Raw genomic sequence first — 14298 nt, 5'->3', positions numbered from 1 at the left:
GTGTTAACTGTAACTAGATATTTTTCAATATGCAATGGTGAACTCTTAGAATTTAAGTATGAGTAATAGCAACAAGTAAATCTGTACGGTTTTAAACCTCAGGCTGTTTACCATTTAAGAAAACCTGTAGGAAAAAAAATGGTAACCCTGTTAACTCAAAAGCAACTGACTGAATTAAACAAAAGTTTGGATAAAAAATCATTAATGTCAATTTAAAGACCAATGCTCTAGATGTCAGTTTAGTTGATGAGACAAAAGAATAAATATCTGGGCCTGACCTGGTAGCTAGAGCCCTTTGCTAGCATGTGCCAGAATCCCATATGGGCACTTGTTCATGTTCTCATTGCTCCATTTCCTTCCAGATCCCTGTTTGTAGGCTGGGAAGGCAGTGTAGGATGGGCCAAAGCATGGGAGACCCAGAAGAAGCACCGGGCTTCGGATCAACTTGGCTCTACCCTTTGTGGCCACTTAGGGAGTGACTCAGCCGATAGAAGTTCTTACTGTCTCTCCTTTGCTCTGTGAGTCTGCCTTTCCAATAAAAATAAAATAAAGAAAAATATCTTAAATTTGCTCTATGGAAGACAGCAGGCCCCAACATAAATGTCATAAATGCACTTTATCAGAGATAAACAAATCTTTACATTAAAGGAATCTTCTAACTAGGTAGACCTTGAGGTGGAAGTGGAACAAGTGGAAAGATTCTAAAAAGATAAGATGACAGGGATTTGAAGGTAACTAAACTGGTGAAAGAAAAAAAAAGAACAAAGTGGTGAATAAAAGAGACAAAGAGAGATAAGGAAAGGAAAAGGAGAAAAAAACAGCCAAAACAACAAAATATTACTTATTTATTAGTATCAGGATACACACAAGGTATTTATTACAAAAAGACACAGAAGCAACAGATTTTTCAATTACTGGAACCTAAGGCAATGGGAAAGCAGTGACACTTTGCCCAAAGTTATTGTTAATGGAGAATGGCCAGAATTTATAAATTAGAACAGAAAAAAACTAGAGTTAAAAAACTGGTTACAAAGCAATGAGTAAAGATGTAAATATGAGAAATGTGAAAATAAAGGTTGCTAAGATTTCTTTACACATTAACTTGCAGGCATTTGACCTGGTGGTTGGGCTGCCAACATCCTATATTGGAATACTAGAATTCAAAGCCCAACTTCATAGTAAATTATGTTTTTCAAATATACACCCTATGAGGCTTCCTGACATCCGAGAGACTCAGATCAAAGTCATGGCTTCAATTCCCAGCCTTTGAGAATTCTGGCGCACCAAAAGATTGGAGCCTTCGCTCTTCCTCTCCTCTCCACTCCTTTCCCCTCCCTCCAGCTCAAACACACACACACATAAACATATTTAGAAAAAGTGGTTGTGAGAACCAAACCTCCATGAAAAACTATGGATATATCCTAACACCTCAAATTAAAAGGCTTCAGGAAATGAAGAAGGGAGAAATAAGTGACTTCAGACTGGTCGCGAAAATCAATTGTCTCAAACATAAATCTCACATGCATAACCCTCCAGCAGGTGAGACAGAATGCAAATGCTTTTCAAACTTTCCATGAAAACAAGTATTTTGTCTCTTGCACCAATACTACCTTGGTATTTAACATCACTTGTATAATAATTAGAAAACACGGAGGAAGATGTAAACAACCTCAAATTCGGTTGAATCTAAGTACAAGCCAAGGCACAGGGACAGGATTGCAAATTGACGCAAACCACAACAAACCTGGAAGGGCATTCCTGAATGATGAGCTTAATTGCTTTTCTTGCACTGCAAAGGACTTGTGAATCACATAGTTCAAAATGGACCTAAAATAGAAGTACATGATTTTTGCTTCTTAAAGTCTAAAAAGAACTAGAAAGAGTGTAAGGAACTTTGGTCATTTTCCAAGTGATAAAACAGATGTGGAGCAGAAAATGGCAAGGAAATAAGAAATCTAAGACTGAGCCCTGTAACGTGCTGACAATAAAAGGTCATTGATGGTTATTTCACTTTTCCAAGCCACAATTTTCTTAACTTTACGAATTTTATCTATACTTACTCCTTGTTTTATAACCATACCCAAATCAGGCAGTTACAGATGTGCTTTGCAAATCTTAAGGCAGTAAACAGGCATTTTTAAATCCACTTTCTACATGCATAAATCTCTTCCCTATCACTCCTCATCCAAAGCCTACCTCCTTCACCACTGGACACTAAAACCTTCCTATGTCTGCTGCTTTATCTTTCCCACTCTGAAGGTAAATGTGTTATTTTCAAAAAGACTGAGTAACTTTTACACACTCGTCTGTTTATTCAGATCTTCTTATCCAAATCTCACAAAAAGATTTTTATAAATTTCTCTAGAAAGAAGAAATAATGGCATTCAGATGCAGTTTTGAAAACACTGAACTTCTGTTTGTGGTTCCCCCATTTTCCCAGAGATACAAATAGGATGAGAAGTGCAACAAATCATTACTCATTATGAAGTAACCCAGAATTGAGGTGAAGACACATTTCAACCTGCGGTCACAGCATCTGGACTCTCTGGAGAGTGGATCAGTAGCTTGTGACAAATCTTTGGCTGTGTACTATATGGACAGTCTTACATTTATACACACAGAATATGTACAACACAATCAGAAGGCAATAACATTGAAATAGTGAGGTGTGCATTGTGGTGCACTAGGGGAGTTGCTGCTTGGGATGCCAACACGGCCTTTTGGGGTGCATGGTTCCAGTTCAGGCTTCCTTGCTTCAGGAAACAGACAACACAGTGAATACTTGGGTTTCCACCCACATAAAAGACTCGGGGGATTCCTGGTTTGGGGCTTCATTCAGCCCTAGCCTTGACTGAAGCAGGCACTTGAGGATTAAACCAGTGGGTGGTTAAGATCTGTCTCGCCTTACCTCTACCTCAACCAGAAAGTAGCAGTTCTATAATGAATGGCAGTGTGCAAAGGAACTATGAAACGTTCATGAAAAATTTGACCCATGTTAAACTGGTGAGCAATCCCTTGAAACCCACATATGGTTTACCTTTACAGGCACTTTCAAGCAATGTTTTGAAGACATGTGTATGAACTTGTTTAACACCAAATAAAGTCCAGTATCATGTTTAGCAATCAATGTCAGGTTTAAGGACTCGAATAAGTGTAAACTTTATTTCAGAAAAATGCAGTGACCATGAAAATGAGTTATTCCTAAGTCACAAATGTGATGAAAACCGCTATGATCAGCAGCCTGTACTCGTAAGAAACGTTCAAATGTACTTAACATGTGACACTTCCTCAACCCCTAACAGCTGTCACAACTCGCAAATCGTCAGGATTTATAGTAAAATTCTTTCCACCTTCCCGAAACATAACCAAAAAAAGGCTCTTCCAAAGCCACAGCCTTTCGAACTATGTCAGCTTCCCAATAAAGCTTTGCTTTGTTCCGCCCTCATTCACTAGGCCTGGAGCTCTCGCTGCCAAGAGGAAGCGAAGTGAAAACGTAAACTGCAATTTACATTGATACCTTAAGAGCAAGGAAGCTTTATGTAAATTTAGGCAGCATGAGCAGCCTCCAAAGAGAATTCAAGAGTACAAGGCGGGAAAGGGGAAGAGGAGGGAGACTGTACAACAGTGGGAGGAGCAGTCAGCTGCAGCTTGGTATACGGTTTTAGCCAGTCCGATTGCTGTAGTAACATTTTTTCTGTACTCAAACAAGTAAGGCGAGTTCTGATTGGTGAAATCCAAAAACCCCTGCCAACCCAATCAGCAAGGTCCAGTCAGTAACGCCTCCCTCCAATCGACTTTAACTTCCAGCAATTCCAGACAAAAGCCGGGATAGTAAATGCAAAGTAGAAGTGTGTGAAACCAGCGAAGTTTCAGTCTCCTGCACAATGCAAATTATGCCACTTAACAGCGCGTTAGCTCTTGTGGAAAGATCTGTGCCGAGTATCAGGGCTCAACTAAAACAGGAAAGGCATCTTGTCACAGAAGGGTGGCTATCGCCATTGCGAGTTACCAGCCTTGCTAACTAGGGAGGACTAGCGTGCACAGCTTTTGCAAGTCAGCCAGATCACTAACAGGAAGGCGCATGCGCCTAGAGCTCACAGTGCAAAAAAAAAAAAAAAACGCAGCTAGCCAATAAAATGCAGAGCGCCAGTTTCAAAAAATTAAAAATGCTTACTCAAGTTTAGTTCCATCCTGGCACAACGACGGCTCAGCCCTTTTCAATGATAGCTCTGGGTGGCTCTGAAAAGAGCCTTTGAGATTTTTGAAGAACGCTCCGGCAGAACGTTTACTTCTTCTTAGGGGCAGCCTTTTTCGCCTTCGCAACCTTTGGCTTCGTCGACTTGGGCTTAGAGGTCTTGGGCTTTGCAGCTTTTGCCTTTGCAGGGCTCTTGGCAGCTTTTTTGGGTTTGGCCGCTTTCACCTTCTTGGGACTCTTGGCCACCTTCTTAGCCCCAGCAGCGGCTGCTGGCTTCTTCGCCTTCTTCGGGGTCTTTTTGACACTCTTCTTAGGGGTGGCAGTGCCGGTCTTCTTGGGCTTCTTGGCGGCTACTGCTGCTTTCTTCGGTTTGGCCGCGCCCGCCTTCTTAGGCTTGGGCTTGGCTTCCCCGGAAGCCGCCTTCTTGTTGAGCTTGAAGGAGCCGGAGGCGCCGGTGCCCTTGGTCTGGACCAGGGTGCCCTTGCTCACCAGGCTCTTGAGCCCCAGCTTGATGCGGCTGTTGTTCTTCTCCACATCGTAGCCGGCGGCCGCCAGCGCCTTCTTGAGCGCGGCCAGAGAGACCCCGCTGCGCTCTTTGGAGGCGGCCACAGCCTTGGTGATGAGCTCGGACACCGGGGGCCCGGATGCCTTGCGCTTGCCAGCAGCTGAGCCCGCCTTCTTCACCTTTTTCTTCACAGGTGTTTTCTCCGCAGGTGCGGGAGCAGCAGGAGCAACAGGAGCGGTTTCCGACATTTTTCTGTTTTGCCAGGAAATCCAAAAGTAAGCAGAGCCTATTGGAGCGGCGTGTCTCCTGCGCCGGCGGCAGGGGTTTATATAGACACAAGCTGAATGGTGATTGGTTCCCTGCTCCTGCGCCGAGCACTGCTGAAGGACTCCTGGGCACTGCCTTGTGGCTGTGTTTGTTGCCCCTTAAAAAAGGATAAAAATATAAGAAACATGGGCACGAAAACATTGGGGACTCAGGGGAAATTGATCCAGGAGTCCTCGGGCTTCGTTTCTGCTAGATTTTCTATACTTACTTTCAAATCCGACTCCCCGAAACTTTCCTAAATCCCCCAACTGTCTTTCAAAGTTCAGTCAAATTGAGACAACTTTCAGGTTTTCCTTTAAAATACTGCTTCTTTGTTGATCCTTTGCGAGAATTTCTTTCAGGGCATTGTTCAGCGACTTCTTATCTTCTGAACTTTGCAGACACGAAAGAATATTGATTCGGATGGATAGGGAAAATCAGTTTTTTCGCGGAGGCAATAACACAGTCTCTCTCACGAGCTATTTACACCAACCTCTAGGAATTGGCACTAGGGCAGAAAGTTCTACGAACAGGAACGATCATTATTTCAGATTATTTTCATCTTTTTTATTTAAAAAATAGATTTCAATTACTAATGTGTGAGCTGGGCTTCATCCCCATCCTTTCGTGAGGTTAAATACTTTGGCAAAGATGGGATGAGGCTGCTTCATTTGTCCCCCACATAAACAGGTCTGCACAGTTTTTAAGGTCTAGAATGGGCTTTCAATATCAAACATCACCTCTCTCACCAACAACAACAAAAAAAAAAAGGGAAGAAGAAGAAAGAAAGAAAAGACAGGAAGTAATACAATGGAAGATCCACTGCAATTTCCCAGGTATGAGCTGGCACACTGAAGGAGCACATGTCTTCCTGTTCCATATTTTCAAACTGGAAACTATTGAATTATGTGCTCTCCATTACATTCCCTCTCCTTTTGTCACCTGACAACTTTGTGTACATTGTCTACATTTGGAATTTTTACTTAAAATGCAGACTTTAACATTCCAAGTGTGCACATAGAATTGGAAAGAAAAGGCTTCTCATTAAAATTCTATTGTAAATGTGATAAAGCTTTCTGATATTTTCACCAAAGGCTATGAATTAGGTGTCACAACACAAAGTGATTAGCTGAATCTATCCACCTAGCGAACTAAACAAAACAGAACAGATGTGACTGGTTTCATTTAGTAAGCTTCTTGTTTCGTTGCATAGCTGAGTACAAAGAAATAATATCCCTAAGAAGCAGTCAGGGAATGAAGAGAAAACCACACATTGCTAGCATAAACCAGCAACAAAAGTATTTTCAAGTTATATTCCTTCTACTGAATGCTACTGCCAAAAATGCACTCTCAAGTACATCCAATCAAGAAAAGGAGATTTTTGTAAATCTGATAATATTAGCAGTTTTAAAACAGTCACTTGCCTGCACTGAAATAATCACATAGAAATCACTTGGCTCAAGAATTTCTGTGACTTCAAACCACGCTGTCTACTGATTACAAAACAGACTTTAGCATTAAATATGAAACATTCAGGGATTTCTCCCCAAAGAAGCATGTGTCATCCAAACCATCTCTGTCATCATCATTGGTACACAAAATCAAGCAGGCCCTTTTCAGTTTTAGTCTCACAGCTTCACACTCCCCACAAAAATAAATAAATACATTAAAAAAGTACAATGAAAACTCACATCCCACACCCAACCATGGGTAATATCATAATAAAAGTTGGACAGTAATTGTTGCAGTGGCTCACCAAGTTACATTTGCAACTTAGTTACGTAATACATTCTTGACTACTTAGAGCTTGAATGAGTAGAAAGGCACTAGAGACCAAGGTCCATGGATAATCAGCACCTTCTAGAGTTCAATAACTAAATTCTCGTTCACCAGTAAAATTCTCCTGCACATGTTTCGAGGTAAGTTGTGACATAAGTCATGATGCTGCTATCACATCTCTTCCCCCTAGTCACATGAACTGTGTCCAGAAAGGCTGATTCAAACTCAGTGAAGAAAAACTCAACTTGTTGTTAGGTAGCTGTCAAAAAAACTTGTATTCATTACAAATGAATCCAAAATGTATGCATGAACAAACCTGAAATAAATTATCTACACTACACTAAATCTCACACCATTTATTTTACAGAAGTGAAAAACAGAAGCAAAAAATGTAATTAGATATTTGCTGACTATATTATGGTTAACTTATGACCTTATGCTCCATTTTGTGTCATTTATGTTCCATTTTGTGTTTGCTCCCAAATAGTAAAGGACGGTGGGAGACATTGTTACTGCGCAGTAAGGACATGCCACATGAGTTCCGCTCAAGCATTGACTTGTGGCATGGCCCTGGCCATTCACCTCTAAGCACACCTCTGCTATTTTCATTTTATTTCCTTAAAAGGACATTACTGCTTGCAGACTTCCAAGTTCGTTTTGACATGACTGTGTAGTATCTGCCAAACTCAGAAGTTGGCAAAATTGTTGTTTTACTCCAAAAACAATCACACGCCTCATTTCCTGGAGATCTCAATCTTCAAGCATCCCCCCAAACTTCTCCAATCTTGACTGAGGTTTCCTCACAAGAAAACCCCTGTCAAACCACAGTCCAACAGAGGCTTCGCCAAGGTCAGAAGTATGCTGTGTCTGTGGGTACTAAGAGCCAACATCCACCCATGTCTATGGTGCCTGAGTGACTAGAGAAACATACTTTAGATCTTTAACGATTGACATGTAAGCAAGCAATTGTGTAAAACAGCTAATATAGGCAGAATGGAACATCTTTAAAACAACTCTTCTCAAACTTGAAAGTGTTTACCAGGCACTTAGAGATCTTGTCAAAGCATGCAATATTACCAGCAGACTGCAGACATTTGAATGAACCAGCAGATGGTAGACTTCTTTCTCTGCCTCTCCTTCTCTCTAAAATCTGTCTTTCAAATCAACACTGAATTTTCAAAGGGAGATGTGGCAATCTTTGAAAAACCTTTTATTTGCAACCATTTGTAGTTTGCAATGGAACATAAATGAGTGGATGAATGATGCTTATGCCTCTATGCCTAAAGATAACCCAGCCTAATTCAAATCCCAAGTGGACTCTGAGTCCAAGAAATGGACTATGAATAAACACCAGCAAAAAAGGGACTATCGGGATTACCTCTGTAAAACACATGGGGCACTTCTGTGAATGCATGGGATCCACTAAAAAGAACAACCCATGATCTGTGTATAAAGGATGGCTTCACTGGTTTTATTTCTACACTATAAAGTATCCAGGCAATTTCTGTTGGTACCCTCAATTTTCAGTTCCTGAGATTTCATTAACCCTTTCCTGGTATGGAAGCCATGAGAAGTCAAAGCATGAGAGTCAAGAGTCAGGCCCAGCAACGCCTCTCATTAGAAAGGATTCAGTGTCCAAGGTCACCTCACAAGGCAGACAGCACAGATAGCACCGTATGAGTTGGGGGACAAGGTAATTAACACTGGCTTTCCTTCCTAGAGCTTCCTTTATGAAGAACGCTGAAAGTAAGGCACACGCATAAGCATCTGTCCAACGTAGTGGTTCGTGACCATTCAAATTTACTAATGAATACGAGTGGATTGTTCCAAATTAGAGTAACCTTTACACTTATGCAAGGTATGTCTCCCTAAAATTTTTCCTTTATTCTGACCTCTCTCCGTTTTGCAGGCAAGCGTAACATTATTTTCTCTTCTGTGCAAATGGCCAGACTGGGAGGACACCAGTACATCAACTGGCTGGGTACTCACAGGCGGAGGAATGGAAGACAGAAAACAGCCAAAGGAACAAAGGACTCAGGCACCAAGCGCCACTAGGTCACCTCCCCTCACCACTCCTTCCCTCCGCCTCCCTCGGCTGGAGGCGGGGACACCGGCGGAGGCGGGGAGGCGGAGCCGGACTTCTCGTTCCCGCCCTCGCTTAATCGGTTTCCAAAAAGGTCCGCTGCATTACTATATAAGAGGCTACAGAGACCTGAGAGTCGTTGTGGAAATTGTTTCTTCAGAATGTCTGGTCGCGGCAAGGGAGGCAAAGGCCTTGGCAAAGGCGGCGCCAAGCGCCACCGAAAGGTGCTGCGCGACAACATCCAGGGCATCACCAAGCCCGCCATCCGCCGCCTGGCGCGCCGCGGCGGCGTCAAGCGCATCTCGGGCCTCATCTACGAGGAGACCCGCGGCGTGCTCAAGGTCTTCCTGGAGAACGTCATCCGCGACGCCGTCACCTACACGGAGCACGCCAAGCGCAAGACGGTCACGGCCATGGACGTGGTCTATGCGCTCAAGCGCCAGGGCCGCACCCTCTACGGCTTCGGTGGCTGAGTCGTTTTCACTCGTTTGCCCGCTGTGACTTAAAAGGCCCTTTTCAGGGCCACCCACTTGATCACAAGAAGTGCTGTTTACACGACTAGTGTGGGAGGTAATGTTCTGTATTCTACATCCTGGTGGGCACCTCTCCACTTAGCTTTGAAAGTGTAGCAATATAGGTTGTCACCCAAGATGGCGGTTCTCGGGGCTGAACAAAGGCGAGGCTGTGATTCCGGCAGGAACTGTTGTGGAACTGCACTACCCAAAGCTACATTGAGTTATGTTGTTGTTGCTTCAATTCTCATCTAGAAGTTTGTTAGAGTGTCCTGGGGGTGAATGAAGTAGGCTTGCTAACTTTAGAAAATGGCGCTACTATGTTAGGTTTTAGTACAGATGGCGTCATTGAAACAACAATCTGCTCTTTATTTGTTGCAAGTCTGAGGGTCTGTTAAGCATCAGCCGTGCGTATATTATGTGAAGTTTTTCTCTATTTGAAACGCTTTAGCCAAGTCTTAGCTGAGCAGCGAGACAGACTTTATGGTTTAACCTCTCGACATCTAAATTAATGCTTTTGATGGCAAAGCTCTCCAGAGGCTTTCTTTAACGTGCAGGATCATCTTGAGAATCCCTACTCTCAAATTCCTCGGCTTATCACACAAAAGGGAAGAACTGTTCATGTTGACCGATAGCATAATTGCAAAATTTACTATTCCCACCCTTGAGCAATCGCAGGTCAGTCTGATCCCATTTAAATCTTCCTACCTGCACAATTCAGACTTTACAGCCATTTCTAGCCTAAACCCCATGCTCAGTCTGGTGCTGTCATTTTCTTGTATGGTTTTTATTCTTGATTCACTCTTGAATTTCTGTCACAGTATTCTCAGAGTGTGATATCAGTGGTGACCCATAACCCAAACACCAAGAAAACACTAGCCACCTATCTGTATTTCTGTGCATCTTCATTCACTTTTCATGAGAGCAAAACCTGTTTTGCTCATGAGAATAAGAATGTTTCTGGCTTGTCACTCTAACACCAAAGCCTGAACCAGGACCTCACCCAGTAGGCGCTCAGGGCATCAGCGGGTATATTAACAAAATTCACAAAGAATGTATGTTTAAAAAAAAAACTGATCGCAGCTTTGTGACGTAGACACTACAGTTAGTCTGTGATGTTTCCACCCTTGTGTGTGGCGGTGTCCCTACAGCCAACCATACAGGTGTCAGAGTCCTGGCTGTTCTGTTTTGTTTTCAGTTTTGTTTGTATTCTTTTTTTCTATGCTTCATTTCTGTTCCAGTTCCCTGCAAGTGGGGAAACAGCATTGCATGGCTTAAGTACTTAGGCCCCTGCAGCCTTGTAGAAAACTGGGAAGAAGGTCCTAGCTTTTGGCTTGGACTGGACCACCCAGATCATTGGGGAGTGAGTCAGCAAATGAAAGACCTCTCTGACTCTTATTTATGCAATATAGCTTTCCTCATTACAATAGTCTATCTTCATTGCAATAGCTTGAATGTTAATAATGATGTCTGCTTCTTACAATCACTTTGAGGAGTTTAATATGTGCACACAAATTGTTACTTAGAGAAATGTCAACTCTAGAATTTTCTTAAAATTCTGAAGTAAGTAAAGTGACATGAGAAGAAAAACGTAAAGACTGCTTTCCTCAAAGGCTATGATTATTGAAGGAGGTAGAGAGATCCTCCCAGCTCCCTGTTACACTTCTATCAGGTTCTTTTTTCCATGCATGAAGGAATTCAAGAATGTAGACAAAGGAGAACAAGAAAGCAAAAGTAGCCCACACACTCAGAGGGGCGTGCAGAAATGCAAGGAGAAAATAAAATCTGCAATCTACAAAATGTAGCATTGAAATGAAAATGGAGTAAACATGGTTCATTGTTAACTGCAATATTGTTTGCTTTTGAAACTCCTGCTTTACTTGCTTGACTATAAAACTGTGCGAGACTGTGTCGGCTCACAGGCCAAGCTACCTGCTCGACCTTCAGCACAGATAATTCTCAGTTCTCAGTAATCAAGACCCCAGTCCGGTTGTTTCACAGGTGGCTCCAAGGCCTCAGTCTGGTTATCCTAACAACTGGACCAGAAAGGAGACAGGCACAGGCTGTCCAGCCACAACAAACTATTGTACACTGTCCCCCTATAAAATCCCTGTAAATTCAGGGCCACACTCTGGTAAGGGATATTGGTGAGTATGTCCTTCTGTTTCAGCAGTCAAGTGGATGCAGCAAAAATCAGAAGCTGTTCTGGATGTATATTCAAGAAAGATGGAGTTTGGAGAGGAGCTTTAGCACACTTGATAATTTCAAAGAGACTGTCATGCTTTTGATACACTTGTGTGTTCGAGCATGTGTTGAAGTCTAGTAATTTTCATGGCACCTGATACTTGATTGGAAAGTGGGCTCGGGTGCTTGATGGGATGTGGATTGGAATTGCATGGAAGGGGCTAGTGTTTGAGCAGTGCCTGCCTGGCACGCTCAGTGCTGTTGGCTATCTCCATGCCTCCGTCACTTATGCTACCTGTGCTAGTGTTTCTACCTAAAATAAGTTTCTAAGGAAGAATTTTCAGATTTCTCTTTCAGAAGTTTGGTGGGTATTGTGATGCAGTTATTTCTACCTCTATTCTGTTTCTCTTCTGTGTGAATATCTTAGGTGGAATTTTCAGTATTTTCTGCTTTGGTTCCCCTGTGGCAGGGAAAGAACAAAAATTCATTCACCAAATCTCTTACAATCTGGAATTTATGGCACTCTTGAAGGCAAGGATTAGGCCTCAGAGGAATGGAAAATTAAGATGCCCATTTTATTGAATGATTATGTTACTAGAGACAGCAGCTAGAATATTCTGTGTGCAAGAAAAAATTCACACTTGAGGATCTGGCATTGTGGCATAGATACTTAGGCTATTTCCTTTAAAACCTGCATCCCACATGGGTGACAGTTGATGTCCCGATTGTTCTACTTCTAATCCAGCTCACCAACAATACTCTATGAAGAAAACAGATGGTCCAAGTGTTTGGGAACCTGCCACCCACATGAGACACCGGAATAAGACTCTGGCTCTGACAGATGAAACAGCTTTCTCCCTGTAAACTCTGCATTTCAAATCAGTAATAAATGAATAATTTTTAAAACACAGATACACAGAGTAGTGCTAAGTCAGGTAGCATGAGGTTTGATGAAAACAAGTACATCTGCTACATCAAACAGGTGTCTCAGGAAAGAGCTGATAGACCATCTGTTTGGGGCTGGATTTTTTTGTTGTTTTGTTTTGGCTGTGGGCACCCATTTCTTCCCTGCTTCTCCCTCTTCCGGCAAATTGCTGATTGGAGAACTTTTTGAATGTAGACAATCTTCACAGGACTGTATTAGCTCCGTGCTGCTCAACCTAATGGCCCTGGGGGGGCAGATGAGGAAGATTCCCTTAATCTGCCCCTGAGGAGAGGGTCGAAACCCACCAAATTGAGTTATTAAAAAAGAAAATTTACTTCAATGTTGCATTCCAACATAACAAATTTGTAGAGACTGAGACACAGCACTGAAAGAATTGTTAACAGCCAGTTTCAGTCAAGGTGAAATCAGAGGCTCCTGGCTTTAGCAGAGTGCAGCAGGCAAGAGCAACCCTAGCAGGTCATACTTACTGATTTGTTGCAGAATTATGTCACATGGGATAATGTGATGATTATCAATTGTGTGGAAAACATCGGGCAATAAGTTAATGCCTCAAACGCAATCATGGTATCATTAGCAACAATATGATGTTTACATAAGGATTTTTGGTTTTGTTTTTTAGATTGCGTATCCATCTACCCAAAGCCACAGGTTCTAGGTAGTCTGCTTCCTATGAAAACTACTTTATAATCTTGTGCTAGTCTTCCATGAACACTAAAAGCTTTGAGGCAGTGGTGTGCACAGCATCCTGCTTGGCTTCACCACGGCTCACATACCATGCCTAATTGTCAATCTTGGATTTCCCAGGAACCAGCCACAAGTGTAAAAATCATCTGTTGGCTACTCTGCAAAGCCTCAGCCTAACAAAGGCTAAAAAATACCCCAACACACTGATGCTCTGGTGTCAGGTCTTCCTTCCTTGTTCCATTACCAGAATTCCGATGTTCCTCAAATATTCCCATTTGGCTTAGCCCCTCTTACACACATGAGGTAGTATCAACTAATTCAGTGTTGCCAAATTATCAACATGACCGAAGGCAGAAAACTGAGGAGCCCACCCTAAGGCTAATCCTGATTCTTGCTGTGCTTCTGCATGGAAGCCCTGGTCTTCTAAGCATCCTTGGAACAAGACTGGAACGGAAGACCTCAATTCTTCTTCCTTGCGGGAATTTGCAGATATTGTGTGGTTCCATCAATAAGATGTAAGCAGAAATTTATTCTAATTCATTGTTTTGACAGTTGCCATGTAACTACTGAGTTAACCCATGGTTTATATATTTAAAACAAGAAGCATTTTTCCAATTTCCTTATAACTTCATTGCTAGAAACAGGGGAGCTAACAACTAGGCCTGTATACATTCTGGCATCTATGATCCAGTAAACTCAAAAGAAAAAGCTAAACTTTCGAAAAGAACTGAACACTTTAAACTATGACTAGAGATTTACTAATTTCATGCAACAAGATTCTAAACGTGGCAATCATTATGTCACTCTCTAAGATACAACAAAATACATTATCAAAGATCCAATTGAAAGCTATCACACATGAGCAAAGGTAAGACACTGATATTTTTCAAGACTGTTACATACGTTAACACAGATCACCCTTCAGACAAATCCAAGGATCTGTTTTACACTATTTTTACTGTTAAAACTTCCAAAGGCCTGTAAATCAAATGTTTGCACCTGTGTAAGTGCAGAGACCCGCGATCAAGACATTGCTGCTCAAATTTGTTGTTCAAAGCCACAAGCTTCACCACCCACCACCCTATTGGCCCAAACCTCTGCTTA

General features: G+C 42.2%; 1 protein-coding gene across 1 annotated transcript; it reads right to left on the bottom strand.

Moving 5' to 3' along the window:
• Positions 1-4081: 4081 nt before the first annotated feature.
• LOC101529908 (H1.4 linker histone, cluster member) lies at positions 4082-4997 on the bottom strand. The gene has a single exon (XM_004598386.4). It carries the CDS (start codon positions 4946-4948, stop codon positions 4286-4288), a length of 663 nt encoding a protein of 220 aa, XP_004598443.2. The 5' UTR covers positions 4949-4997; the 3' UTR covers positions 4082-4285.
• Positions 4998-14298: the final 9301 nt, after the last annotated feature.

The sequence above is a fragment of the Ochotona princeps genome, chromosome 1, assembly GCF_030435755.1.
Source record: "Ochotona princeps isolate mOchPri1 chromosome 1, mOchPri1.hap1, whole genome shotgun sequence".
NCBI classification, from domain to species: domain Eukaryota; kingdom Metazoa; phylum Chordata; class Mammalia; order Lagomorpha; family Ochotonidae; genus Ochotona; species Ochotona princeps.
Note: the sequence above shows the minus strand (reverse complement) of the source record. Positions and strands in the feature narration are given on the sequence as shown.